Source organism: Bubalus bubalis, chromosome 8 (genome assembly GCF_019923935.1).
Source record: "Bubalus bubalis isolate 160015118507 breed Murrah chromosome 8, NDDB_SH_1, whole genome shotgun sequence".
NCBI classification, from domain to species: Eukaryota; Metazoa; Chordata; class Mammalia; order Artiodactyla; family Bovidae; genus Bubalus; species Bubalus bubalis.
Genome location: NC_059164.1, coordinates 113,302,801 through 113,330,580, shown reverse-complemented (window position 1 = coordinate 113,330,580; position 27,780 = coordinate 113,302,801). Strand labels below are relative to the sequence as shown.

General features: G+C 58.4%; 3 protein-coding genes across 10 annotated transcripts in view; 1 reads left to right on the top strand and 2 right to left on the bottom strand.

The window, feature by feature from the left end:
- Positions 1-17,309, top strand: part of SMARCD3 (SWI/SNF related, matrix associated, actin dependent regulator of chromatin, subfamily d, member 3) — a 33,414-nt gene extending 16,105 nt beyond the window's left edge. Inside the window, exons 1-13 of one of the 3 annotated variants that reach the window (XM_025291841.3) lie at positions 7,607-8,113; positions 11,008-11,219; positions 12,930-12,972; positions 13,836-13,958; positions 14,070-14,228; positions 14,437-14,532; positions 14,732-14,833; positions 15,069-15,230; positions 15,993-16,090; positions 16,246-16,381; positions 16,627-16,749; positions 16,858-16,959; positions 17,140-17,309. In XM_025291841.3, the coding sequence (XP_025147626.3) occupies positions 8,036-8,113; positions 11,008-11,219; positions 12,930-12,972; positions 13,836-13,958; positions 14,070-14,228; positions 14,437-14,532; positions 14,732-14,833; positions 15,069-15,230; positions 15,993-16,090; positions 16,246-16,381; positions 16,627-16,749; positions 16,858-16,959; positions 17,140-17,193 (1,488 nt within the window). In that variant the 5' untranslated portion in view covers positions 7,607-8,035 and the 3' untranslated portion in view covers positions 17,194-17,309. Of the gene's footprint in view, positions 1-7,606; positions 8,114-11,007; positions 11,220-12,929; positions 12,973-13,835; positions 13,959-14,069; positions 14,229-14,436; positions 14,533-14,731; positions 14,834-15,068; positions 15,231-15,992; positions 16,091-16,245; positions 16,382-16,626; positions 16,750-16,857; positions 16,960-17,139 lie in introns of those variants that run through there. The other 2 variants (XM_025291843.3, XM_025291844.3) reach the window with 2 other exon arrangements.
- Positions 1,462-6,862, bottom strand: LOC112586637 (basic salivary proline-rich protein 2-like). Of its 4 annotated transcripts, none has more exons than XM_025291847.3 (3): positions 4,510-6,862; positions 2,013-2,054; positions 1,476-1,531 (listed from the first exon to the last, which is right to left on the bottom strand). In XM_025291847.3, the coding sequence occupies exons 1-3, from the start codon at positions 4,699-4,701 to the stop codon at positions 1,529-1,531; spliced, it is 237 nt and encodes a 78-aa protein (XP_025147632.3). In that variant the 5' UTR covers positions 4,702-6,862; the 3' UTR covers positions 1,476-1,528. The 4 variants fall into 4 exon arrangements, with proteins under 4 accessions (XP_025147634.3, XP_025147632.3, XP_025147631.3 ...); XM_025291846.3 differs by having other exon boundaries at positions 1,477-1,528; XM_025291849.3 differs by having other exon boundaries at positions 1,462-2,054.
- Positions 15,680-23,261, bottom strand: CHPF2 (chondroitin polymerizing factor 2). Of its 3 annotated transcripts, none has more exons than XM_025291840.3 (9): positions 23,120-23,261; positions 21,487-22,799; positions 20,461-21,025; positions 19,933-19,938; positions 19,584-19,766; positions 17,100-18,891; positions 16,621-16,771; positions 16,221-16,400; positions 15,680-15,986 (listed from the first exon to the last, which is right to left on the bottom strand). In XM_025291840.3, the coding sequence occupies exons 2-6, from the start codon at positions 21,765-21,767 to the stop codon at positions 17,593-17,595; spliced, it is 2,334 nt and encodes a 777-aa protein (XP_025147625.1). In that variant the 5' UTR covers positions 21,768-22,799; positions 23,120-23,261; the 3' UTR covers positions 15,680-15,986; positions 16,221-16,400; positions 16,621-16,771; positions 17,100-17,592. The 3 variants fall into 3 exon arrangements, with proteins under 3 accessions (XP_025147625.1, XP_044803013.1, XP_006077722.1); XM_044947078.2 differs by having other exon boundaries at positions 20,461-20,742; positions 20,848-21,025; positions 21,487-23,156; XM_006077660.4 differs by lacking the exon at positions 19,933-19,938 and having other exon boundaries at positions 21,487-23,153.
- Between the last annotated feature and the right edge of the window lie 4,519 nt (positions 23,262-27,780).

Sequence of the window (27,780 nt, the reverse complement as noted above, 5' to 3'; positions counted from 1 at the left end):
GGCCCTCACTGGCAATGAGATGGGGGGAGTTTGTGGGGGCAGAAGTGATGGCATCTCACTCCCTTTGCTAAAGGACCCCTCTGGTTGTGTGTTGAGGGTAGACCACTGGGGGCCAGGTTGGAAGCCAGCTTATTCACTGCTCACGGGTTGGAGCAGGCTGGGAGCCGTGGAGATGCGAGAAACACTGGGTTCTGGATGCAGAGCCAACAAGACTTGCCTTCAGATTGGATGTGGGGTGGGAGAAAAAGACAGGATTCCAGGATGTGCCCAGCTTGGGGGCTGGAGCAGTGGGAAGCAGGGTGAGGAGGGCGGGCAGCGAGCCATGTTTGAGGTGCGAGAGCGGGGGTTTTGTTGTGGGCGAATCTATTCAAGATCCAGGTGGAACTGACTGTGAGTAGACACTACGTGAGTCTAAGGACTGGGAGAGAAAATGGGCTGGAGGAAAACTTGGAGAGTTGTCAACATAGAGAAGGTATTTACAACTCTAAGACGGGGTGATGGATGAGATCTCCAAGGAATGATTGTGGAGCAGGGAAGAGGAACATGGTGCGGGGCTGACGCACTGGAGCCATGGCCTGGAGCGTGCCAGACGGGGGACAGCAGCTCATATGCAGGGGGATGGCCGGGTTTAGGTGGGAGCACAGAGAACTCAGCTGCAGGAACCAGGGGAGTGATTGCCGGGAGGTGGGAAGATATGGTGGGATCTCTGGAAGTTCTTCAGAAGCTTCTCTTTTCTCCGGGAAGTGAGAAGCAAGAGCATCAGCTGGGAGAGAGGAGGAGGTTGGAGGAGAAAGAAGATGTGGAAAACTCACATAGGGGACTGAAAGCAGGGAAGGACCTGATGGTTTAGGGAAGGAGGGGGCCAGTGGGCAAGATGAGGCCAGCTGAAGTCTGAGCTCCAGAAAAGACAGTTGGGCCAGGTCATTGTAGTGGCATGTCTTCTCCAGCCACATCAGGTCCTGGAGTGCAGGGGAGGGGTTGATAAAGCCGGTTTAACTCTTAAATAAGCGCCAAGAGTATGTGCAAGGGAAGTAAAAGTGGTAAAGTTTACATTATGTATGTTTTTTTGTTGTTCAGTCGCTAAGTCATGTCGGACTCTGGGACCCCTTGGACTGCAGCATGCCAGGCTTCCCTGTCCTTCACCATCTCCTGGAATTTGCTCAATTTCATGTCCACTGAGTTGGTAATGCCATCCAACCATCTCATCCTCTGTCACCCCCTTCTCCTCCTACCCTCAATCTGGGTTAGGGTTAGGGTTAGGGTTAGGGTTAGGGTCTTTTCCAATGAGTTGGCATCAAGGTCTTTTCCAATGAGTCGGCTCTTTGCATCAGATGGCCAGAGTACTGGAGCTTCAGCTTCAGCATCAGTCCTTCCAGTGAATATTCAAGGTGGATTTCCTTTCGGATGGACTGGTTGGATCTCCTTGCTGTCCAAGGGACTCCCAAGAGTCTTCTCCAACACCGCAGTTCAAAAGCATCAATTCTTGGGTGCTCGGCCTTTATGGTCCAACTCTCACATCTGTACATGACTACTGGAAAAACCATAGAGGTATGTTTTACCATAACTAAAAATAAGAAAGAGTAAGTGTAAGAGGGTGTGTTTGTGATGAGGGGTGCAGGTCAGAGAAACGGACCAGCAGTTCCAGTGGCATCACAGACTTTGGATGTCAGGGAGCTGGACAGGGAGATGGTGGTCAGAGAGTGGGGTGTAAGGCTGAGATTGGTGGTGGGGCTGGAATGACAAGGATGCAAGAGGTGAAGCTGGCATGAGTGACTGAGGGAGGGCAGAGAATCGCTGGAGAAGAGGCGGCCCAGGAACCCAGAGCCCTGACGTGTGGGAGGGACTGTCCATGAGGACCTGGGAAAGCAGCAGGAAGAGGTCAGGGGTGACAGAGGGAATGGCTGTGAGCCAGGAGCTAGGATGCTCCAGAAAAGAAGGCGCCATGGAGGTAAGATGCAAAGCCAGGGGTCTGGAAGCAGCAGCAGCGAGGGGCAAGGAGGGTCCTAACCCACCTGGAGGCCAGTGGCAAGGCGGACTCTGCGAATACCACTGCCCTGCACAGAAAATTTCAGGGGGAGTCGTTACTCAGTGGTTTCTGCCACAAGAAGGCAAAACAGATGTTCACAGAAATGGCTGAGTGTATTGGACACTTTCCTATGACAGCCCACATGGAGAAGAACTTGGGTTGGGAGATGGCTGTGGAAGAGGGGTGCACAAAGCCTTGGGGGTCCCAGGGTGCAGGAATTGAGGGGAGTCTGGGCCTTTCGATGACTCCGGACACAGTGGGCACACAAAAGGCATTACGGCAGGAAGGCAGCCCCCCACCCTGGCCCGGGGACACCAGGGCAGAATGGCACCTTAGTGTTAAGAGGAGAGGGGGCCCTTTCAGACCCTGTGAGCAGGGCTCACCCTTCCCTCCTAAAGGAGTTACAGAGGTCTGGAGAACTGGCCCTGGGTGACTCCCCTGGACATTTTATCTGTACATTCCACTGCCTGCTACCACTTGGCTTAATTTCCCAAAAAATCCTTTAAGGAAGTACGGATGATTTTTTTTTTTTTTTTTTGGTATCAGTTTTCTTGACTCAGGTGACATTTCCAGCCTCAGAATGCAGTGGTTCGCAGGACTCCGTCCAACCCCCTGGTCAGAGCCCTGTAGCAGAGCTTAACCTCCTGGGGTGAGGGCTGGGGTGCTGGCCACCAGCACCTTCTCCTGGTGTCAGCTGTGGGACAAACAGGAGAGGAAATCAGAAGTGCTGGATGGGGCCCCTGTCCACCAAGAAAGAGGATGGCCGGGGTGCCAGCAGGGCAGAGTGCTGGCTGCAGCCCCTCGGGAGTGTGAGAGGGTCTCCCCAGGCTTTGTAGTGAGGTAGGCACCTACACCCCCACTCCCCAAGAAAGAGAGGGAGAAGCCCCCTTCTGCTTGGAGCCCTCTTGCTTTTGCCACTGAATCTACCCAGACAGACGGGTGCTGGAAGATGAGTAGGGAGCAAAGATGGCTCTGTGGGACACCTACCTGCCTGCCGCTCCCCCACTCTGGCAGAGCTATGCCCTGGGTTGTACCCCCGAGGCTGTGGGAGCCATCTGGGGCAGTGATAGCGCCCCTCGGCATCCTGGAGAAACACCACCCCACAGACCCACCTATCCTCTCAGAATGGGTCCAGGCCAGTGTGGCTTGCTTTTTGCTACAGGAAGTAGAAGTGTTAGTTGCTTGGTTGTGTCGGACTCTTTGCGACCCCACGGACCATAGCCCCACCAGGCTTCTCTGTCCATGGGATTTCCCAGGCAAGAATACTGGAGTGGGTGGCCATTCCCTTCTCCAGGGGATCTTCCCGATCCAGGGATTGAACCCTCATCTCCTGCATAGCAGGCAGATTCTTTACCGTTCTGAGCCACCGGAGAAGCCCAACCTGATTAATGGTGGCCCTGAGGGGAGTGAGGGAACATGCTGTGAATCCCAGATGGGCCTTCCGTCTGAGCCCCAGAGGTCCAGGGAACAGGGAAGTACAGTGACTTGCCCAAGGTCACATGACAGTCTTGGCACCCTACTTTTTTTTTTTTCTTCTTTCTATCATATTTGTCTCTCTTGTGTGTGTTTGCAAAACTGACACAGAAAGACAACGTCCCACGGAGACGGACAGCCCCTTTGGAGAGCCGCAGAGCAGGTCCTGGGCCCAGAAACATCCTTGCAGGAGGAGGGAGGCTACTCTGGCCTCAGAAGGGCTTGGGGGGAGTAGCCAGGACGAGGGGGAGGACTGTGCCTGCCATGCCCCTGGTCTGGTCTGCCAAGGTCCTGCCTGCTGGCTGGAGGAAGCCCCTCACCAGAGGTGGGGCGTAGGGTGCAGACTCCTCTTGGCCCAGCCCTGGGGACTGGGCCAGAACCTGAGGTCTAGCCAAGGTTTCCTGGGGGCCTGGGGCTTGGGCCAGGCAGGTCAGCTGTATCAGAGCTGCCTCTCGGCGCCCCCGGCATGCCCTGGCGTTTAGTGACCAGCGGAGAAAGTGGAAGCTGGGTTTAGGGGTGGGCCAGAACACAGAAAATCAGGGGTCCTCAGCCTGATCCAGTGGTCTCACTTCATTCCCTCTCAATCTCTCTCACACACACACGCACACGCACACACAGTCTGTGGGGGTAATTTCATGGCCCTAAGGAGACCTTCATTGCTGGGGATACGGGGACGCGGGCGGTGGAACGCGGTCTCCCCCTCCAGCCTGGCTTCCTTTGTTCCTCCCTGGCCGTCCTCCCTTCCCGATCGGCTTCCCTCCTCTCCTAGCCTCCTTCGTTCCATTCTGCCCCTCCTTCCCGTCCTGCCCCCTCCACCCCACCCCCAGCCGTGTGCCCGCCGCGGGGACCCCCCGCGGAAGGCGGGAGGGTGGGACCCTCCGAGCGCCCCGGCCCAGCCTCGGTGTCCATCCATCCTCCCGCCGGTAAAGAGTTAAGTCTCTCGGCTGCATCCCCCCGCCCCCCCCCCACCGCCGCCGCCTTTGAGTCCCGCAGCTAGGCCCCGGGCTGACCTTCACCGCGAGGGAGGCAGCAGTGCGCATGCCCGGGCCGGCTCCCGCCGCTGCCCGGTTCCCCGGGCGAGGGAGGGCGGCCGCGGGCCGGGCCGTGCCCACCCCCACACCCCCCCAGCGCCGGCCGCCCCCCGCTCGTGCCCCGTGGAGAGGGGGGAGGCTGCCGAGCCCGTCCCGGCGGTCGCGGCGCATCTCTCCGCGCGCGCGGGGAGAGGCGCTTTGCCATTTGGTGCTGGTGGTGCTTCGGCAAGGGAAGGAGAGATGGGGGGACGGCAGGGGGGACTCCGGCTCCGGGCGGACACGCGCGCGGCCTGCCCGGAGCGCGGCCTGGGCCCATCGGCCGTGTCGAGCTGGGAAGGAGGGCACCCTGCCCGCTGAAATCGGGGCCCTCCTGCCCACCCGGGGCGGGAAGCAGGAGCCAGCAGGCGGCGTGGCTCTTGCTGAGCGCCCTTCTGGGGCTGAGCCCTGAGGATCCTGGCCTTTGTGAGATGGGAGTCCTGGCCCCGGGACACCCACACTGGCGCCCCTGCTTTCTGGTCTGAAGGCAGCCCCCGCCCCGGGGGTGGGGGCACACCTGGGGTCGCCCCTGTAAAAGCAGTCTGCTGGTGAGGGCCTTGTGAGTGGGCAGATCGTGACTGAGTTGTGCCTGTAGGTGCAAATTCATGTGACTCCTTGTTCCTCTGGCCTTTGCATTGGTGCTTGTGCCCCGGGGGACACATATGCACTATGTATCTGCTGTCTCTGTGTCGGTAAGGATGCCTTCCAGAGAGGGGCTGCAGGGCAAGGCCCTGGGCCTGGGGTGGCCCAGGAAGGTGTTGTCTGCCGACTTGAGTGACCCTCCCCTCAGTACCACCAGATCCCTTCCTTGGCCTGACCATCTCCTTCAGTCTCGCCCACCACCAAGACCAGCCCCTCACAAATGTCAAGTGTGCCCACTGGGCCCATCTACCTCCTGTGCTGTCTTCTTTCTCCCAAAGGCCTCCCCAAGAGTTGAGAGCTCCAAGCTTTACACAAAGCTAGAGGCGTCTGCCCTTGTCCCTGTCCCCCAGGGGGACATGTCCCTGCTAGAAGCACCCACCAGGAGGTGGGGTGCCCTTGATGACTCACATCTTCAGGTAAGAGGCAGAGGATGAGCTCTGTCCAGTGGCCCACTGAGCTCTGGGTGGTTGCAAGTGTTAGTAGGCATTGGTCAGGTCTAGTCCCTGTGTGCAGGCACGGGGGGACAATGGACCTGAAAACCAGCCCCAGATTTCATGGGGCTGCAGCCCATTTGGAAAACTCTACATAACACACATGAAACTCAGGGCACATGAGACATTAGTCAGCAGCAAAGTGCCATTTCATGGCCAGGGTAGATGGTAATGGGCATTCACAGAATAGAAAGATCTGTGCATGGAAGTGGAACCAAGGAAAGGAGGTGGGGCTCCAGACGGGCTTTAAGGTATGAATGTGATTGGGACAAGTAGAGAAGCATTTTCAGGGATCCAGGCAAAAGAATAGCAGGAGCAGAGCCTTGGCGATGGGAATGAGCGAGGGGTTTTGGAAGTTAGACTGGAGAGATTACCTCCCCAGGTTACCAGCAGCCACCTTCGTGGCCAGTGGCAAACAACCACCCGTTCCCACCCACCAGGACCCATTATCTGTGAGTGTGGGTGTGGGGGAAGCCTGGGTAGAGGTGTGGTAGGAAGGGGCTCTCTAGGTCCCTGGTAAGGTAGAGGAGGAGCTGCCTGGACCACCTGCCTTCTCTAGCCCTTCAGGGGATTGGCTGTGGGCACTGAAATGGACAGTGACAGCCAGAAGCACAAGGGGGCCAAGGAAATTAGGCTGCAGGCAAAAAAAGACTCCCTAGGCAGAGCCACTCCCTGGGTTCTTGGTCCCGACCTCTGACGGCTTTCTAAAGGGTTGAAGGTCAAGCTGGGTTTTCAGGATCTAACCTCAAATAAAAAAGTGTACGCTGGGTCTTCAGGATCTAACCTCGAATAAAAATTTCCAGCAAATTCCCCAGGGCCCTGCCCCGCCCTCACCTGGGTACGGACAGTGCAGCCCCTGGAGGCAAAAACTTGACCCCTTCTGGTCCCAAAGACCCTGGGGCGCTTCCTCCCGGAGGCGGGGAGAAGGGTGTGGCCTCTGGGGCGTGGGCGGGGCCAGGGCTCCCAGCCTGGGGACTCGAAGGGTTTGCCTCTCCTGTTTCCTGTCCCTCCTTCACCCCAGCTCCCTCCATACCACCCCTTCTGGGGCTCCCTCACGGCCCCACCCCTACCCCTGCTTTCTTTGGGGTCCAGAGGCTGGCCCTACCATACCCAGCGCCCCAGCTCCTGCAGGTCCCCCGCTCCCACCCCCACCCCATTCCAAAGCCGTCAGGTCGCGCCGGCCTCCCCCTCCCCACCCATCCGTCCACCCCAGTTCCTTGCCTGCCCCCACTGCTTCCCTTCCCGTTCTCACGAGCCTGGCCCACCTCCCTCTCTCCGAAATTTCCCCTACTGCCTCGACTTTGTCACAGAGAGACAAAGACTCACATAGCCCGAAATAGACACCCGGAACGGGGAAACACAGACCGTGTCCAGCCACACACACGCACCCGCGCCCGCCCGCGCGCGCGCACACCGGAGGCTCTGGTGGAGGGAGGCACACAGAGGAGGCATTTATCTGTGCACGCACGTAAACATCCACACCCACGGCCACCGGCCGTGCCCACACCAGGGTGCAGACACACTCGGCGGTGAGACAAGGGCGCACACATCTATGGACTGCAGGGCACACCGCCTCCGGGGCACACCCACCACGGCCGCCCTGTGCCGGAGAAAGGCCTCCTCCGGGATCGACTCCCGCCCCCCGCCACCACCACCCCCTCCACCCACCCCGGATTCCTTCCCAGCGAAATGTTTCCCTACTTGGCCTGCCAGGTCTCTGGGGAAAAGGGCCTCAGAAATGCGGCAGGAGCCACTTGGGGGCAAAGTTGGAACGGCCTGTTCCCGGCCTGTTCCCTGCCGGCGAATTCCCTAAGCGAAAAACTATTTGCGGCGAGAGAGGCCGGGTGGCCGGCGAGCCCCCCGGCCGCCTCCCCTCGCGTCCCCTCCCCGCGCCGCCGCCGCCGCCTCCCCGCGGCCCTCGGGCGGCCTCGGGCAGGCGGCGCCGCTGCCCAGCGGCCCGGAGCCGCGCTGGCCGGCGAGCCTCGCCGCTTATCTGCGCTGTTTGGGCCCGGCGAGGCTTGGGAAAGGCAGGCTTCTCCGTCCCCGCCGAGTCAACAGGCGGACCCCGGGCCGCCGGACTATTTCTGTCTTATCAGTGCAGGAATGCGGCAGCCGCGGCGGCTGGCGGGCGGCGGCGGCGGCGGCGGCGTGGGCCGTGGGCCGTCAGGGCAGCCCTGAAGGGGCCCCCTCCCCACTCCGCTCGAGTAGAAGTGTGAGAGAGCCCAGCAGGACTCAGAGGGGAGAGTTGGAGGAAAAAAAAAAAAAAGGCAGAAAAGGGAAAGAAAGAGCAAGAGAGAGAGAGAGAGAGAGTGAGAGGCGCCGCTGAGCCCACCCCGATGGCCGCGGACGAAGTTGCCGGAGGGGCGCGCAAAGCCACGAAAAGCAAACTTTTTGAGTTTCTGGTCCATGGGGTGGTGAGTGGGGGAAAAGTTAGCGGGGGAGGGCGAGCGAGCTGGCTCGGGCTGAATGGAGGGAAGGTCGGGAGGGGCCGGGAGGGGGCTCCCGCTCCCCCCACACCCCACCCCACCCCTCTAGCGGGAGCGCCGCGGCCCAGCGGGCCCGGCCCCAGCCCCGTGCCGGCGCGCCCCAGGGGCGCCCGAACACGTCGTCAGGCGGCTTGGCCGGGGATGGGTGCCCCGGGGCGGGGAAGACAGGCGTTTGCTTGGGTTCCTGTCAGGGGCTTGGGGGTAGAACTTGGGGACGGTCTCCCCCAAAGTGGGTGGGTGGGTGGGTCCCCTGTGGGGACAACCCGATGGGTTGTCTTCCCTTCTTTTCCTGGTGGGGCCCAGGTGCGACCCCTGCCCTGGGAGTCGGGGGTGGGAATTGGCATTGCTGTGCTGGGCTGCTTGTTCATCAGTTGGGACAGTGTCTTGGGAGCAAGGAGCAGGTGACCCTGGTGGCCCTGTGAGTGGGAAGCTCTGAGGCTGAACCACCTTTGCATCTGGGCTGAGGGCTCTGGGGCTCTACCCCTGGCCTCTGCCAATCCGGGCCAGAGAGAGGCCCTCTCTAGGGGCAGACCCCAGGTTAAGGGGTCTGAGGATCCTTTGGCAGCCTCCACCGCCAGAAGCTGATGTCCTTAACGCCTCAAAGGTGTGAAGGAAGAGCTGGAGTCAGGGACTAGAGGCCTGGAGACCAAAGGGGCAGGTTTAGAAGGCCCACCGGGAGCCTGAGCGAGCCCGGGGGGCCTGAGGGGGTGGGGACGGGTTGGAAGGGCTGTGGCATAGGAGAGGCAGAGGCTCCAGGACTTGGGACGGCCACCGGTGCTGAAGCCGGGCAGAAAGGAAGCAGTCAGGTTTACTATGGCCAAATTTGGTTGTAACCCCAAGGAAGGCACGTTCTCAGTAAGAGAGGCCAGAGCCCCTAGAATGTTGGCCCTTCGGGCAGGTCACCCATCCCTGCTGGCCAGCACAGCCTTCTAGGGGCTCTGGAGGCCTCCCTCTTGGGGTCTCCTTAGCAGATCAGTGAGTACCACCAGCCTCGTTAAATGGGAGAGCAGCTGATGAGGAAAGGGGCTTTCCCAAAGCAGCCTGTCCTCCAGGCCCATGGGTCTCTGGACTAACTTCCAAGGGGTCCCCATGTTGGTTAGCCTCATGACCAGCCCTGATCTTGCTGCCTGGGGTGTCCCAATAAAAGGCCCATCTAGGAGTGAGAGTCTGTACACGTGGATTTTTTTTTTTTTTTAACTCAACTCAGTGCTTCAGTTCTTGGGTGGCCTGAGCCCCACTCCCAGTGCCCTGTCTGTGCTGGCGGGGAATGGCGGGCCTGGGCTCCATTCTGGGCCACCACCCTGGAGGTGTGAGTGACAGGGTCAGGTGGGGCGGGGAAGGCAGACACATGGACAGGCAGGTCTCACTGCCGAGGCGGCGATGGGCAGAGACAGCTGGCTGGCTGGGGGTTAGGGTTAGACACAGCACAGGGCAGGAGGGACCGGGGGAGGGGGGGGACAGTTCGAGGAGATTCACTAGGCTCAGGGGCAGGGCGCCTCCCTGTTCTGGGGAGCAGCTGCACCCCTGGGGTGGAGTGGGTGGTGCTCAGACAGTATAACAGGGGCACGGGGTCTGCAACCGTGGCTCCCTGATCTCCCTCCTGCTCTCCTGGCCCCTGTCCACATCCTGGCCACCCTCCGATTGACAGCCCCTTGGGCCCTCCCCAGCCCCTCTTCTGGAATGGGATAAGTGAGGTTTTACGAGTCTGTGGGACACTTCACTCGATGCACTGGGTTGTCATCTATATTCCGGCTGAGCGCCCAGGTAGCGGCAAGGGCACACACCTGCCTCACCTGCCTCCCTGTGGCCCCCTGGGAACCCAGACTTCTGACCTCACTGGGGTAGGGTGGGGAGTAGTTGTAGTCTGTAGGATGGGGCCATCTCTGGTGATTCAGGCAGACAGGAAGGGAGAGATAGATATAAGAGAAAATGTCCATCCTTTTGACCTACCCAAGCCCTCTGGACCACCCATCACCAGTTAAGCCTCATAGCCCCCCCTGAATGGGAGAATCCTGGTGAGGTCTGACCTCAGCCCCTCAAGCTGCTTCTAGCCGTACCTCCAAGCCTTCACCTTGAGAGTAAATTATGCGGGTGGGCTAATTCAGCCAAGCCCCTGACGGTAGAGGCTGGGAATCAGAGCAAGGGGGCGGGGATTGGGACCGAGGGGTCAAAAGAAGGTGCCCAGAGAGGAAAGTGGGTTGAAGGCAGGGAAGGCAGGACCGCCCTGGAAATGGACTGGGAAGCAGGCAAACGGGAAGGCAGGCGGCAGAAGTCCGGAGCAAGAGAGCCCAGCCCTGAACTAAACGAAAGCAGCAGAGAGCACAAACCCCGGGCCCCTCAGGAAAGGGCCTTGCACGACCTTGGCTAGGTTGCCTCTCTCCTTGAGCCGCGGTTGCCTCATCCGTCAAGTGGGGATAGAAGGCCCCCTCAGTCCGTCTTGCAGAGGAGCGTGTGGATAGGAGCATCCTTTGAAAAGGTTGAAAGGCGCCATTAATATTCATCTTCGCGGCACCTTCCGCAAATCCGAGGCTGGCGATGCCCTGTGCAGTTAGTTGCCTGGCTTCAGTTAGCTTCCTGCAGCGAGACGCAAAGCCACCCCCCCCCCCCCCCCTCCGCCAAAGCCGCGCGGTTCCGGCGCCCCCGCCCCTCCCCACCCCTCCCAGCCCCATCGGCATCGCGCCGTCGGCAGCAGGGTCACGGGCCGGGGGTCTCGGGGTTCGGGGGGGGGAGACGCAGCTCCGCGCGCCTGGAGCCCGGAGCCCTGGTTCTGACCGCCGGGCGCCTGTGTCTGCTTCACGCCCCCCCCCCATCCCCCTCCCTAGCGCCCCGGGATGCCGTCTGGAGCCCGGATGCCCCACCAGGGGGCGCCCATGGGCCCCCCGGGCTCCCCGTACATGGGCAGCCCCGCTGTGCGACCCGGCCTGGCCCCCGCGGGCATGGAGCCCGCCCGCAAGCGAGCAGCGCCCCCGCCCGGCCAGAGCCAGGCCCAGAGCCAGGGCCAGCCGGTGCCCACCGCCCCCGCGCGGAGCCGCAGGTAAGCGGGGGTGGGGGGTGGGGGGGCGGTGACCAGAGCGGAGGGGGCGGACGCGGGACCCACAGGGACGGGGTGGGAAGCCCGGGCAAAGAGGGGTCAGCAGGGAGCAGGCGTCCCGGGTGGGATGCTTTCCCAGGAGGTGGGCTGAGGGGGCACTGGCCCGGTTCCTTTGTGTGCCCACACGGTGGAGACAGGCGGTGACCGTCGCGTCCTTCTCCTTGTCACCTGCTCTGTCCCTCTCTGCACCCCAGTCCCCTGGTTCTCGGGGGATGGAGGCGGGGCTGTGGCACCAGGGCTCAGGGCCGAGCTTTAGACTGCGTTTCCTAGCGCGGTTGTCCAGTGCACCTTCCTCAGAAGCACCCCTGGCTTGACTCCTCGAAAGCCCCACTCCGAATCTTCTTAATCTGAATCCCTGGCCAGTGGCGGGAGAGCCTGGGATTTGCCCCATGGGTGGGCAGTCTCTGCCCCCTGGCGCTCTCTGGTGATTCTTAGGCACTCAAATGTTGAGGAGTTGCCATGGTCTGTCTTCTGGATTGGGTCTGCCCCCAAGCCACCAAGGGCCAGCCTGTTTCCTTGTCTGAGCCAGCCGGTGGCACCCCCAAAAGCCCCTGCTGGTGCCTGGCAAGGAAGATACCCCTGTGGGTTTCACTGTTTAGCCAAACACACATGCTTCCTTTTGCACACCAGATGGAGTCCTATAAAAGGTGCAATATGGATTTTACCTCATTATTAAATTTTTTTTTTACATGTCAAGGAAAATTCACCATTTATAGGAAGCCCATGAGGAATTCTTTCCAAAGTGAGTCATTCTTTTGTAGAGTTCCTGATTTATCTTGTATTACTGGAGAGTTTCACAGAGAGAGTTTCTTCAAAACAAATCAGCCCTTTAGTGAAACCTGCTTGTCTAGCCTTGAATAGATTTTTGGCCAGGGATGGGGGCAGTGGTTGAGACCACCACATGGGGGCAGTATGCAGCCATTCCCTAGGCTGGGTTCTACTTGCCAAGGGTTTTCTGGGGTTGCTTCTGGGAGTCGGAACCAGCTAGTGGATCCAGCAGAGTCCAAGTCCCAGCTGCTACCCCAGGTCCAGCCCACCAGCCACACCCAAGAGGGGAACATCCGTACCCACTCTCTCTGGATACCTGTGGGTGTGTCCCTGGGCCCTGCTGGCAGGTCCAAGGGCATGAGCACCCCCTGCCCATCAGGGTCCCCTTCCTAGCCCAGGGTGGCTGGGGTGCTGGTCCTCACTAGCTTCACACCATCACTTCCTGCTCCTGGGATGGGGCAAGGGGGTCGGCTCCCCTCCCCACCAGCTCAGCCACCTTGGGCTGTGTGCCCCTTCTCAGAGGAGGGAAAAAAAAGTCCTCACAATGTATCCCCCAACTCTGTCCTTGCCGCTGCCCAGCTTTCCCCAAACGTTTCTGCAGTGCCTCTGCTCCGAGCCCCTTCCAAGTCTAATTTCTCTGGCCCTGGGGATGTGGCGGGGCAGAAAAGGGGCTCCCAGGCCGGAGAAAGGACAGAGTCACCTCTGCTCCCTGTGAGAGGACAGAGCCACACACAGCCGGCGGCGTAGCCCCTCGGTTGGGCAGATGAGCGGGCTGTGGGAACCCCAGCCAGGCGGGCTGAGATGTCGGGATAATTTAGCAGGTGGCCTCGTTACTCCCAGATCTGTCGCCATGGTAACCTGGTTTTTTCTTTAAAAAATGTACAGTGCCAAGAGGAGGAAGATGGCTGACAAAATCCTCCCTCAAAGGGTGAGTGCCTTTCACAGCAGCCCCCAGCCCACCCCACCCCCAACCCTTTCCTGCTCCGCCCTCCTCTCCCCTCCTCCCCACCACCAACACCCCGGGCCACCTCCCCTCCCCGCTCAGGAGCAGCGCTTCAACATCATAGTCACTTTCACTTTTTTTGTTTAAAAAGCTAATTAAGAAATGAGGCTCCCCCAGGGCCAGAAGGACGGAGTGGGGCAGAGGGGAGAAGCAGAGCCAGAGAGGGTAGGATCCTGGGTCTGGGTAGGGGGCGCAGATTGAATTCCAGCGGTCTATAGAGACATAAAGGCAGGGGACAAAGGGGCTGAGAGCTCGGGGACCGCAGGCTGGCAGAGGAGCGAAGGGAACAGAAGCTGGCCGGAAGGCCCCGCAGCGTAAGGGGACCCAGGCCCAGCTGGGTCCAGAGGACGGCTGAGACCCCAGCTGGAGCAGAACATCTGGGTGAGGTGTCACTGTAGGCCCAAGCTGCGACGTCTCCTGTCTCAGGGACCCCAGGGGCCCCTGACCACTTCACAGACGCCCCCGGGAACCCAGAGGCTGTGTGACCAGGGAAAGGATAGGATGAGCAGGTGAAACCCTAAGCGCTTGCTGGCCTCCGTGGCTGCTCCGGCCTCCCCTAGTGATGAAACGCATGGATCTCCATAGCGGTTTTCATCCCTGTAACATCCAGACCTTCATGGCTGGATTCAGAGGTCCCGTCTGCACTGTCCAAGTTACCTGCCCTGAATGTGGCCAGCTCCCTGCCCGCCACACTCGCACACTCCTGGGGCCACGTGACACCCGCACGTTCCAACCTGCAAGATTGGCTGAGCCCCTGGTTCCCTGCCTCGCTTCCTCCCCGCTTCCAGATCCGGGAGCTGGTCCCAGAGTCCCAGGCTTATATGGACCTCCTGGCGTTTGAGAGGAAACTGGATCAGACCATTATGAGGAAGCGGGTGGACATCCAGGAGGCTCTGAAGCGGCCCATGAAGGTGCCCTGGCTTGGGGGCGGGGTGAGGGTGCCAAGTCCTAGTCCCTGCATGGGAGAAGCTGGGGCTGGCCCCCTGGGGACTGGCTCTGTATGACACTCTTTATCTCTACAGCAAAAGCGCAAGCTGCGTCTTTATATCTCCAATACTTTTAACCCTGCAAAGCCCGATGCCGAGGATTCTGACGGCAGCATTGCCTCCTGGGAGCTGCGGGTGGAGGGGAAGCTCCTGGATGACGTACGTCCTGGCCCAGGTCTCTCCAGGTGTCCTGGGGTGGGTATGGGGCTGAGCTGAGGCCGGTACTGGACGTGTGCACCGAGGACTGGGGAAGTCAGCCCTGGCTGCGGGAGGGTGGTCCAGAGAGACGTGCCCAGGCCTACTTCTGACTGTGTGGCCCTACCCGGCCAGCCCCCACCCGCTCCCAACTCACTCTGCCCCCGTGGGCCCTGTTCCGCGCCCACGGTCCATGCCTCTCCCACAGCCCAGCAAGCAGAAGCGCAAGTTCTCTTCCTTTTTCAAGAGCTTGGTCATTGAGCTGGACAAAGACCTTTATGGCCCTGACAACCACCTCGTGGAGGTAAGAAAGACCCGGACCCCTCCTGCCCTTGAACCGGCCACAGACCACAGTCCTGAAGAACCTAGAATGCAGTCCTGTTAGTGGTGCAGACTTGGATCAGGGACCCCCTTCCCCCGCCCCCCAGTCCTGCACCCAGAGCTCCGAGGCCCGACCAGCTCAGATGGGCCTATGAGGTGACTCAGCTCCTACCCCTGGACAGTGGCACCGGACACCCACCACTCAGGAGACGGATGGGTTCCAGGTGAAGAGGCCAGGGGACCTGAGTGTGCGTTGTACGCTGCTCCTCATGCTGGACTACCAGGTATGTGCCCTCACCCCCAGACACTGCCCCGCCCAGCATCCCGCCTCCTGTACCCTTCTCCTGGCTGGGGTGGGCCTTGGCTTGCAAGCTGTTATGCCCTGAGAGACCCCGTTCTCCCCTCCACCCTGCCTGCTCCAGAAGCTTGTTTCCAAGGAGCCCAGGCCCTGCAGCCCCTGAGTTCTGAGCCCCTCCCGCTCTCTTTTTGTCTCATTTTCTCACGGCCTCCTTGGCCCAGCCTCCCCAGTTCAAACTGGATCCCCGCCTGGCCCGGCTGCTAGGATTGCACACCCAGAGCCGCTCGGCCATTGTCCAGGCCCTGTGGCAATACGTGAAGACCAACCGGCTGCAGGACTCCCATGACAAGGAATACATCAACGGCGACAAGTATTTCCAGCAGGTACCCTCTCCCCTGAGCCTGGGGCCATGGGGAGGGGAAAGGCCTCTGCTCAGGAACGCCACCCTGCCTCCTTGACTCCATCGGGAATGATCTCAGAGCCGGAGACCCGGCTTCCCATCTGGGCTCTGCCACGACACCACCCTGTGCTGCAGCCTGCCTGTCTCAGCCCCCCCACCCCCGAGGTGAGGCAGGTCGGGAACCCCAGAAAGCTAGTGGCTCTGGGGAACATGTTCTTGGCACCTGGAGCTAGGGCCCCCAGGTTTTGGCCCTGGGTCCAGACGCCGGGTCCATCACTTAGCTGTTTGCAGCCTTGTTCCTTATCTTCACCACACCTGTCCCGTCTCACCCGCTGGGCAGTTAGGAGAATCAAACTGCTGTGGAAGTGATTCTGCCAAACTAGAGGTTATTATTAATATAACTTTAAAATAAATACGACAGGTAGACTTGAGTAGTGAAAACAACAGTCGATGTTTATTGAGCACTCACCGCATGCCAGGTGCTGCTTCAGGCACTTCGTGTATAACTGACGCATTTAATTCTAACAAGCCCCCTGAGATCGGTGCCCCTGCCTTCGGCTCCCAGAGACGGAGAGACCGAGGCCGAGGTGTGAAGTTGAGCGGCTCGGGGTTGCACCGTGAGCGGTGGAAGCAGGCCTCAGGCCCAGGGCTGGCCTCCCCCGTGAGAGGTGGCTGCTTGGGGGGCCTTTTGAGAACGGAGGCTCTTCTGAGTGCAGAGCAGGGAACCTCTTCTCTCCTACTGCAGATTTTTGACTGTCCCCGGCTGAAGTTTTCTGAGATTCCCCAGCGCCTCACAGCCCTTCTGCTGCCCCCTGACCCGATTGTCATCAACCATGTCATCAGGTGAGGCCCCCCCAACCCTGCTCCTCAGAGCTGGGAGTCACTGTGGTGGTCCCGCCCCCCCGTCCCTCCCTCTGCCCACCCCCCGCATCAGGCCTTGGGGGCCCTTGGCCTCCGTCGGGGCAGCACGTACGCCAAGGGCTGGCCTTCCCTGGCAGCGTGGACCCGTCGGACCAGAAGAAGACAGCGTGCTACGACATTGACGTGGAGGTGGAGGAGCCCCTGAAGGGACAGATGAGCAGCTTCCTGCTGTCCACGGCCAACCAGCAGGAGATCAGCGCTCTGGACAGTAAGGTGGGGCTGGAGCCTGGCGCTGCAACACGACGGTGACCCGACGGTGACACATGCGCAGACACAGCAGGACGAGGACATGGGAGAGGACGGGGAGGGGCCCTGCCCTTGGGACGTGGAGCTCTGCCCACGCCCCCTTCTTGGGGACTGCCCTTCCAGGGGACAGCGGCGAGCCCCCCACCACGCCCCCTCCCCGCTTCTCCCACCTCAGCCTGGCCAGGTGAGAGCACGTGTCTTTCTACCTGCAGATCCATGAGACGATTGAGTCCATCAACCAGCTCAAGATCCAGAGGGACTTCATGCTGAGCTTCTCCAGAGACCCCAAGGGCTACATCCAGGACCTCCTCCGCTCCCAGAGTCGGGACCTCAAGGTGAAGGGGGCCTCGGGGGGTGCTGGGTAGGAGACAAGCATGCCGGGGAGACAGTGAATGTCGTGCGGGGGTGTCCAGGCTCAGGATGACCCTGCTGCTCCCTCCCAGGTGATGACAGACGTGGCGGGCAACCCAGAGGAGGAGCGCCGGGCTGAGTTCTACCACCAGCCTTGGTCCCAGGAGGCCGTCAGCCGATACTTCTACTGCAAGGTGTGAGCCCACCCCCCACCCCGAGCGCCCTCGGCTCCCCGCTCACCCCCAGAGAAACCCCCACCCTCCCCCTCGCCGCGTGGGACCGTCCCTGCTCCCAGATGCTCCTCCAGGCGGGTGGGGCCTGTCCTGTCACTCACCAGCATCTGGTCACCTGCGCCTGCTCTCCTTTCCTTACAGATCCAGCAGCGCAGGCAGGAGCTGGAGCAGTCGCTGGTTGTACGCAACACCTAGGCGCGCTGGGGAATCGTGCCGCTGAGGGCCCCCGGCCCATCCCCTGGGGCCTGGCTGTCACTCCCGATGCCTTGTGGGCGAGGCAGGGGCTGGATTAAAGGTCATTTACCTGATAACAGCCGTGTGGTCATTGGCAACTAGGGAGGGAGGAGGATTGGGGGGGCCGGGGAAAGGGCAGTGGGTTCCTCCGGGAAGCTCCCCACCCCCTCCCTCAGAGTCTCCTTACTCCCATTTTTCCTAGACCTAAAAACAGTTTGGCAGAAGACACTTTTAATAACATTTTCTTATTAAAAAAAAAAAAACACAGCGGCGAGATCTCCCATCTGTCCGTGCATCTTGCCTGCCTCCCGGGGCGGGGGCCGGCAGGGGCTGTGTGTGGAGGTGCGGGGCCCGAGCACGCTAGGTGCTGTTGGCCTGCTCCTGCTCGAACAGGGCCATGGCCAGCTGCGCGCGGCCCCCCAGCCCCTCCAGGTTGCTAAGGCGGCACCGGTGGTAGAGTTCCTCGCTGAGCCGAGGGCTGCAGTCCCGCAGGGAGAACTTCTGCACCAGCCCTGGCTCCACGGCCCGGAAAAGGTGGAGCCCTGAGAACCGGAGGAAAACATCCATCACCTCCAGCCCCTCCAGGGCTTCCTCCTCTTCCTGGCCTGCCAGGTCGGCGGCCAGCCGGGCTCGGGCAGCCAGGTAGTCCGCGTTGTAGAAGCAGCCCTCTGCTGAAGCCTGCCGGTCAAACCTGCCCCCTCCAGCAGCCCCCCGGGCAGGGTCTGCACCCGGAGGGGATGGGGGGTCGGGGCCAGCCCCTGGGGGTGGTCTCTGTGGTGCCAGGGCAGGGTTGAACTCCTGGAAGTGGACCGGGAAGAAGGCCTGCCAGCCGGAGATGGCGTTCATGCGGCAGCGGTTGAGGACCTCAGGCCCCGGCCTGGTCCACACGGTGGCGAGGAAGAAGAGCGTGTCCACGGGGTGCTTCTTGGAGACCACGTCCATGAGCCGCACCTGGGAAGGTGCCTCCGCTCGTACGGCGAGCCAGGCCAGCCTCATCCCGGGGTATCGTCGTTCCAGTTCGGCCGCTGCCGCCTTCACCCCGACGAACGGGTCTGGGGCCCCTCGGCCCCCTTCCCGCGGCCCGTAGACCAGCAACAGGGTGAGTAAGGCGTGCTCTCGGGGCTCCAGGACCCCGGCCGCAAAGGCCTCCAGGAACGCGGGGGCTGCGGCAGCCTCGGCAGCCTGCAGCGGCAGCACCAGCTGCACACGCGTGGCCTCGGTGACGTAGGGCATGGGCAGGATCTCCACGCGGCTCAGCGGCCGCAGCAGGCTGACCCTGCGTGCCAGCGCCCGCCGGTGCCCCCGCTGCGTCACGGCCTCCAGCAGCAGGTCCAGCGTGTACTCCATGCCACGTGCCGGGTCGAAGCGCCGGTAGCCGTTGAGCAGCCGCTGCTTCTGGAAGCGCAGGCGGGGTTGGTAGCGCCGGTTCAGCTGCTCCAGGGCCGTCTCCACGGCATCGCCCACGTCTGCCCTGCTCGCCCCTTGCAGGGGGCACTTGGGGGCCCCGTCCACGCAGGAGAAGGTGTGCTGCTCTGTGAAGTAGTCCCAGCCCAGCACCTCAAAACGAGAGTGCGGCGTGAAGGGGGCCGGGAGCCCAAGGGGCCAGCTCAGCCCCGCCTCCCCCTCGGGGGTCAGCGCAGTCAGGTTCCGGATCTGAGCCTAGGGCGGGAGGGACGCCCTGTTAGTGCCTGGCAAGGGAGTCGGGACCCCAGGTCGCTCCAGCGTCCTGGGTTCTGAGGTCCGTCCTGACTCCATCAACACTCAGTGAGGCCTGGCGCTGAACGGCCTGTATTTAACAGCCTGTATGGGGCACACAGACCCACCATCCGCACACAGCTGCTGTGGGGAGGAGGATGGGGTGGGCAGAGTGCCACTGTGGAGGGCAGGGGACCCTGACGTCTGGGGCTCCGCGGACTTTCTCTTCCTCACTCACAGGACTCACGCTCTGTTCACAGAAGGAGACCTTTGTTTTCACCTGGATCCCACCTCGGACAACCCCCTGCCATCAACTAGAGCATTCTTCTACCTTCTGCCCTTGGGCGTTTTAAGGACAGTGCTAGAAGTCCAGGGACTGCGGGGTTTCGGCGAGGCATTACTGGAGAGGAGAGAAACCCTTCTGGTGCCAAGCCTGCTCCTCAGAGCTCTCCTGCAGATCCTCTCAAGTGAACCCACATCATGCCAGGAGCTTTCACCCAGAGCACCCCGAGCCCCTTCTCCCTGGGGTGCTTTTCACTGAGGTTTGGTCGGTACAGTCAGCCTCCTTCTGCCTTGCCCGGCCTCCCCTCTTGCTCATCTGTGAGCCCGGACATCTGAAGCACCCTCTGACCTGCAACCATGGGCCCCCGGCTCACCTGCAGCTGTTCTATTTCGCTGTAGGCCCGCTCCAGCTCCAGAGCACTGAAGCGCTTGTGGAGCCGGTACATGAGGGTTCCCTCGGAGACAGGATGCACCGCGAAGGCACTCAGGAAAGCTAAGCTTCTCTCCGTCTCAGGGTCCCTATTTTTGGCCAGTTCAAACGAGCGATACTGCTGCCCCTGGAGGACCATGAAACCAATCAGTGCCACACAGGGAGGAACTGCCTGGCCCAACCACCCTTGACCGCCCTTGGCGCTCACGCCTGTGACTGCCACTGCTGCTGAGGCGGCAGGAAGGGCATAGGAGCTCATTCTGGGGTCCCCTCAACCTTCGCCTTACTCTCACCGGATTCTGGAAAAGAGAGCGCTTGCTAGGCAGCTAGGATGACCTCGTCTCCCAAAGAATCCTGCTGTTTCTCAAAAGAATGAAAGCCGAGCCAGCAGAGACGTCCAGGACTCCGGTGGAGGAGGAGGGCCCCTCTGGGATTGTCCCCTCTTCTTCAACCAACAGGGAGGCTCCTGGGCCACCCTCCTCCTCCAGGAGAGTGGTCCCCTCAAGGGCACTCCCAGGTCACTGGAGACGGTGCAGGTGTTGGGAGGAGGGCAAGGGGCCAGACGGGGGGAGACTGGTGAGGAAGGGGCACCTTTCAGGCTTGCTCAGGTCCCTGACAAGACGCCACTTTTGACGGTTCCAGGGATCTAAGGCTGCCAGAGGTGGGCAAGGGAGAGCGAGAGGGGCGATTGGGGCTGAGGAGGGCACAACGACCACCCCAGGAGCTTCGGGGAAACAGCTGGCAGCCCCCCCAGCCTTGAGACCAGCTGCTGGTCTCTGCTAATTTGTCAGGGATGAGGACTAACTTGAAAGTGCCTTCACCTGGTGTTGCGAGACACAGCCGATGCCCAGAGAGTCAATGAGGCAGCGGCCAAGCCACTCGTCAGGTCGGGCACTGAGAATGTCTCCGCGGCAGCCATCCAGATGTGGCCGCAGCCGAAGCAGGAGGCTCCGTGACAACAGGTAGCCAAAGCCCCCATGGCAGTACCGGGCCTGCTCGCCAGCGCCGATGAACTCCTCTGCCCGGCCCAGGTACAGGTCCTGGTTGATGCTGAGGTGGCCGGCCAGGGCCGCCAGGCGGGGGGCCTGCACGTACGTGTCATCCTGCATGATGAAGAACCAGTCGTAGTCGGCCCCGAAGTGCGTGTGAAGATGGCGCAGCGTCTCAGACATGAGCCAGGCTGGCCGTTCGTCCCCGTGAGATACCACCTGCATCCCTGCTGGGGTCCGGGCCCCTCGCTGCCCAGTGAAGTAGAGCAACCGGGGGAAGTGGTGGGCCACCGTACGGTTCACAGCCACAGCCAGAGTGGACAGCGTGGCCCGGGAGGTCAGGACAGCCACCAGCAACCGCTCGCGAGAGCCCAGCTCCGTCTGGATGTACCGAGTCCTGCGGGGAGACCAGTGTGCCAGGGTCAACTCCCTAATCTTTAGGAACCCAGCATGTCCAGCGTATACCTCCCCCGGGGAATTAGTGAGTTGGGGATGAGACGAGAAGGGGGAGACCTCCTCATCAACACTAATGAGCTACTGGTGAGAGCGTCTACTGAGTAGCTGACACTGGAACTGATCTCGGGGAGAGGTGGACCCAGAATGGATTAGATGGATTAGATGCAACTCCTGCCCTGCTGAAGAACATCCAACCACTAACTTAACACCAATGGGTGAGGCTTTCTCAGGCCTGAGGAGGAGGAAAAAAAACTGGAACCATGATGGTAAATAAGGCAGAGAACTGCTTCAGGGAGGCTAACGATGATTACCAGTGACCATAGATAGGATGTGGAGGCAAGGACTCGGAGCAACCCTGAAGTGGGGTGTGGGGATGATGCACACACGTGCACGTTAACTCACCTGAGCACCTTCTTGTAGGGCTTGTTGGGATCCCTATAGTAGGGGACAATCCGGGGTTTGAAGTCTTCGTCGCTTTGGTCAAGCTGAGTTCTTGAGTCTAGACTCTGTGGCCCTCCGGCTTCCCCCACAGCCTCTAAGCAGGGATCGTCCCCCTCCCCCTGGATCCAGGACACCCTCAAGAGGCTCAGGCTGCACCCCAGAGACAGCCCTAGGATGAGGGGCAGTGCTGGTCGCAGCAGAGCCAACACTGAGCTCAGCCGCATGGCGGTGGGCCCTGCCATGTGTGTGCCCCGGAGGGCACAGCCTCAGGGATCAATCAGTGACCAATGGACTCTTTCAACAAGGGAGCCTGGGGCCAGTGAGGTCAATGAGAGAACAAGGTTGTGTTTGCTTCTGGGCCCAGGATCCCCAAGAAACTCCTGCCTTGTCTTCCGCTGTCAAGGTGCTGGTTCTAACCCACAGTCCAAATGGTAGTAAATGTTAGAATCAATTTCACCCACCAACAGTGGGGTCCTCTAGTCCAGAAGAGAAAGAAGCAAGACTCAGTCCTGCCAAACCCAACCCCCAAAGAAGGACTACATACATCTGGTGACACTATCTAAGCAGAGAGATGGCAGCAACTGATAAAGCTGGGGTTAGGGAAAAGCACATAGGCCATCAAAACACCAGCACCCAGCTAGAAGAACCTAACTCCACAGGCCTTTCTCAAAGAGCATCTGGGAGGGGCATACATCTCACTCACTCACTGAAGGGGCTGCCGGCCCCTGGGAAGTCAGAGATGGAGCCCAGGCCTTCCTACTCTCTTCACCCGCGTTAAGGAAACACTTGGGCCAGAGGAACCCCTCCTCCCGGCAGTCAGGAGCGGTCAGGAGCCACTGGCACCGCGCACAGACGTTCTGCCCCACCTAATGAGGTGGAGGGATGTGGTGACTCAGCACGGAGGACAGCCTCAGAGGAGCACAAAAGCTGATGGAGCTGCTGGGCAGGGCATTCTTCTCTGAACCCCCGGTGCTGAGAGCCCGAGGCTGCCCACCATCCTCCAAGAAGAGACCAGGCCGGTGACAAGCCACTCCGGCTGTTGTCAAGAGCGATTCGGTGGCTGCCTTTTCCCAAGGCCCCAGGCACCCGAAGCAAAGCGAGAGGACAAGAAGCTGGAGCGGGCGGACGGATGCTCGGGTGTCAAGCCCGGCAACTCCCCGCCCCACGTCTCTCTCTCAGCCGTTACAGACCAGCTTCAGGCCTAAGAAAGGAGGCCCAGAGCGAGCTTGAGCCGTTCTTCTCGCAGCAGAAATAAGAACTGGTTGCGTCACGGGCTGTCAGAGGAAGAGAGGGCAGGGAGGCTCCGTTCGAGCGACGCGGGGAGAGGAGGGCAAAGACCCCGCTCTCAGGTTCGACTGGGCGGCGGACACCCAGGGGACACGCCGGGGGCCCGCCGAAGAGGGGCGGGGGGGCTTGATCCGGGCCGGGGGCGACGGCGGGCCGATAGTAAGGGGCGGCCGCCGGCCGGGGTATGGCCGGTCCCGGGGAGCTCCGGGGGGCGAGGACGTGGAGCTGGGACCGGAGCTGGGGTCGCTCCTATGGAGCGACGCCCCCTTGCAGGGTTGTGGGGAAGGACGCGAAGGGGAGAACAGACCCCAGAGCTCCGCCGAAGCGCCGGCTCCGCCACCGCAGCCGCTGCCACCTCACAGCCCGGCCCACTCCTTCCTTTTCCGCTCGCTGTCAGTCCCCGTCTCTATGGTGACCGCATCCGGCCGCTCGCTCCGCCTTTGCGCTCTCTATGGTCGTCCCGCCCCAACTCGGCGCCGCCTGCGGGCCGGGGTAGGTGACTTGCTCATCCCCCCCACCCTCCGCCCTCCTCCGCCCTCCTCCGCCCGGAGCCGGCGCGCGTTCCGCGGCCCCTAATGCGAGGGGACCAAGCCTGAATCCGAAGATGACCCAGATCTTCAACCTCGACTCCCTTCTACCCTAGGAAAAAACTCTTCTCCCCTTCGATGAGCGCGTTTCTACCTCCTTGGGCTACTGCTCCCAGCGGGCTTCCGGAACCCCGTTACCTACTCAAGTTATTTCAGCAATGTTTGTTCTTTGCCTTCTAAGTTCCAGACCCATGGTCGATGAGGTGGGCATGGTCCCTGCCCTCAGTTGGAGACGGGTATTAAACACACATTGACAAAAAATAAAAATAAACATTTAAGTTTAGGTCGAAATTACAAACTGTCCGAAGTACCATGCAGAAAAGTAAAGACTCCAGTGGAGAAGTGTGGCAGGAAGAATTAGACTGAGGATTTGGGAATGCTGCGATCGAAAATTCAGTACGTTACCCGGGCAGAAAGAGGAAGCCCGGAAAGAGGAAGACTGGCCCAAGAACTGGGAAGCCAAAGCAGCTAAGGCTGCTGAGTGAGGGGACAACAGGTTAACGGAGGCTGGAAGGCAGGTGGGCCTTCAAGCAACTATGGTGGGTTCCCACCCAGGATGGCACATTTCTAGGGGGCAATTTGGAAATGCAGGAAGGCAGCTTTGTTGTCAAAGAATTGAGGAGAGAATGCTACATGTACATTGCAAGATTGTTTCGCATTAGAATAGTTTTACACAGCTTTCAAATGTCCTACAAAGATTCATTTTAGAGGGGGAAAAATGGTTAAAATCAACTACTTTTTGAGTCTGTGTTTTATATGTAACAATTAAGTAATTTTGCAGGGTTGTAATGTGTGCTGAATTTTCAAAGAATGTAACTATATTGTAAATGGAAAGAAGCCTGTACTTCAGTTTTGTCCCTTGATTGTACTTGTTACCATTTTGTAACAAGTGAGTGACTAATGATGTTTTCCAGCACAGGGAAGTAACTTTTCTTGTGAAGGATTTCCTTTTCTTTCTTCTGTTATCATTACACTGTAATTTTTTGAAATTTATGTGTGTAGTTAGGTTGTCACAAACGAACTTTATTTCAGAAGAGGAAAAGAGGTGTTACTTGAAAAGTTCCTCATTAAAAGAGAACATTGGGGCTGGTAGAGTCAGGAACGGTTCTAGGAGGCACGTGGGATGGAACACAGCAGCCGGGTTCCCCTTCACTGTGTTTTGGTCTTACGCTCAGATTGACTGCAATTTGGTCTCCCCTCAGCAACTGGCACAGGGTAGGTGGTAAATGGTTTTTAGGCTCCAGACCAGCATTGTCCATTAGAAATACAATGTGAGCCGTATATGTAAACTTTAAATATTCTGGGGCTATGGGAAATAGATGGGGAAACAGTGGAAACAGTGTCAGACTTTATTTTTCTGGGCTCCAAAATCACTACAGATGGTGACTGCAGCCATGAAATTAAAAGACGCTTACTCCTTGGAAGGAAAGTTATGACCAACCTAGATAGCATATTCAAAAGCAGAGACATTACTTTGCCAACAAAGGTCCGTCTAGTCAAGGCTATGGTTTTTCCTATGGTCATGTATGAATGTGAGAGTCGAACTGTGAAGAAGGCTGAGTGCCGAAGAATTGATGCTTTTGAACTGTGGTGTTGGAGAAGACTCTTGAGAGTCCCTTGGACTGCAAGGAGATCCAACCAGTCCATTCTGAAGGAGATCAGCCCTGGGATTTCTTTGGAAGGAATGATGCTAAAGCTGAAACTGCAGTACTTTGGCCACCTCATGCGAAGAGTTGACTCATTGGAAAAGACTCTGATGCTGGGAGGGATTGGGGGCAGGAGGAGAAGGGGACGACAGAGGATGAGATGGCTGGATGGCATCACTGACTCGATGGACATGGGTCTGAGTGAACTCCTGGAGTTGGTGATGGACAGGGAGGCCTGGCGTGCTGCGATTCATGGGGTTGCAAAGAGTCGGCCACGACTGAGTGACTGATCTGATCTGATCTGATGCTGTTTAGTTGCTCAGTCATATCCGACTCTTCATAGCTCCTTGGACTGTAGCCCATTAGGTTCCTCTGTCCATGGACTTTCCCAGGCAAGAATACTGGAGTGGGTTGCCATTTCCTACTAAGAGTGGGATTACTGGATCATCTGGCAACTGTATTTTTAGTTTTTTAAGGAACCTCCGTACTGTTCTCCATAGGAGCTGCAATGGTTTACATTCCTACCAATACTGTAGGAGGGTTCTCTTTTTTCCACACCCCCTCCAGAGTTTAATTATTTGTAGATTTTTTTGATGATGGCCATTCTGACAGGTGTGAAGTGATACCTCACATTGTATCATTTCTCTAATAATTAGTGATGTTAAACTTTTCATGTGGCCACATTTCTTTTTTTAAAAAAGCAAAGAAACAGGTGAAATTAATATATTAAATATATCCCAAATATTAACATTTGACCACGTTGTTGTTCAGTTGCTCAGTCATGTCCAACTCTTTGAGACTCCATGGACTGCAGCACGCCACACTTCCCTGTCCTTCACCATCTCCTGGAGCCCACTCAAACTCATGTCCATTGAGTCAGTGATGCCATCCAACCATCTCGTCTTCTTGTCCCCTTCTCCTCCTGCCCTCATTCTTTCCCAGCATCAGGGTCTTTTCCAGTGAGTCAGCTCTTGGCATCAGGTGGCCAAAGTATTGGAGCTTCAGCATCAGTCTCTCCAATGAATATTTAGGATTGATTTCCTTTAGGATTGACTGGTTTGATCTCCTTTCTGTCCAAGGGACTCTCAACAGTCTTTTCCAATGCCACAATTTGAAGGCATCAAGTCTTTGGCACTCAGCCTTCTTTATGGTCCAACTCTCACATCCATACATGACTACTGGAAAAACCATAGCTTTGATTAGACAGACCTTTGTCAGCAAAGTAATGTCTTTGCTTTTTAATATGCTGTCTAGGTTGGTCATAGCTTTTCTTCCAAGGAGAAGAAATTTCATGGCTGCAGTCACCATCTGCAGTGGTTTTGGAGCCCAAGAAAATAAAGTCTCTCACTGTTTCCATTGTTTCCCTATCTATTTGCCATGAAGTGATGGGACTGGATACCATGACCATAGTTTTTTGAATGTTGAGTTTTAAGCCAGCTTTTTCACTCTCCTCTTTCACTTTCATCAAGAGAGAGGCTCATTAGTTCCTCTTTGCTTTCTGCCATAAGGGTGGTGTCATCTGCATATCTGAGATTATTGATATTTCTCCCATCCGCCTTGATTCCTGCTTGTGTTTCACCCAGTCTAGCATTTCCCATGATATACTCTGCATATAGAGTAATCAATATAAAAATTGAGATATTTTAATCTTTTTCCTATCCACATGCAATCTTCAAAATCACCCCCACCTCATGCATATTTCACACTTACAGCATATTGCAGTTCAGACCAGCCACATTTCAAGGGCTCCATAGCCACACCTGGCTAGAGGCTACCACATTGAACAGCAAAGTTCGAGACCTTTCTCAGTTACTAGGTTTCTAGGTAACTCGGGGTGAAACATTTCCTCCCTTGGGTCTCAGTTTCTTTGTATTTTAAATGAAGAGGCTGGATGCTGCTTCCTGTTCCAGCACTGACCTTCGGTGATCTTCATATTTAGCCAGGCCTTTTCTCCTCTGATCTCTCTCCCTCTTATTTCCCCATTTCTTTTCCCTTCAAATCCTAAAAGATGATGCTGTTTAAGTGCTGCACTCAATATGCCAGCAAATTTGGAAAACTCAGCAGAGGTCACAGGACTGGAAAAGGTCAGTTTTGATTCCAATCCCAAAGAAAGGCAATGCCAGACAATGTTCAAACTGCTGCACAATTGCACTCATCTCACACGCTAGCAAAGTAATGCTCAAAATTCTCCAAGCCAGGCTTCAATAGTATGTAAACCGAGAACTTCCAGATGTTCAACTGGATTTAGAAAAAGCAGAGGTACCAGAGATCAAACTGCCAATATCCATTGGATCATCAAAAAAGCAAGAGAGTTCCAGAAAAACATCTACTTATGCTTTATTTACTACACCAAAGCCTTTGACTGTGTGGATCACAACAAACTGTGGAAAATTCCTAAAGAGGTGGGAATACCAGACCATCTTACCTGCTTCTTAAGAAATCTGTATGCAGGTCAAGAAGCAACAGTTAGAACTGGACATGGAACAACGGACTGATTCCAAACTGGGAAAAGAGTACGTCAAGGCTGTATATTGTCACCCTGCTTATTTAACTTATATGCAGTGTACATCATGTTAAATGCTGGACTGGATGAAGCGTAAGTAAAAAGGAACTAAAGAGCCTCTCTCTTGATGATAGTGAAAGAGGAGAGTGAGAAAATTGGCTTAAAACTCAACATTCAAAAAACTATGGTCATGGTATCCAGTCCCATCACTTCATGGCAAATAGATGGGGAA

Excerpts from the sequence above, each read along its gene's own strand:
- LOC112586637 (XM_025291849.3), bottom strand. The coding sequence starts at position 5,173 with ATGAATTTGCACCTACAGGCACAACTCAGTCACGATCTGCCCACTCAC. Across the intron at positions 2,055-4,509 it reads CTGCCTCCCTCGCGGTGAAG|GGCAGTGGTATTCGCAGAGT; the intron begins GTCAGCCCGGGG and ends TTTTCTGTGCAG.
- CHPF2 (XM_025291840.3), bottom strand. The coding sequence starts at position 21,767 with ATGGCAGGGCCCACCGCCATGCGGCTGAGCTCAGTGTTGGCTCTGCTG. Across the intron at positions 21,026-21,486 it reads CCCTACAAGAAGGTGCTCAG|GACTCGGTACATCCAGACGG; the intron begins GTGAGTTAACGT and ends GTCTCCCCGCAG. Across the intron at positions 18,892-19,583 it reads GCGAAATAGAACAGCTGCAG|GCTCAGATCCGGAACCTGAC; the intron begins GTGAGCCGGGGG and ends CTCCCGCCCTAG.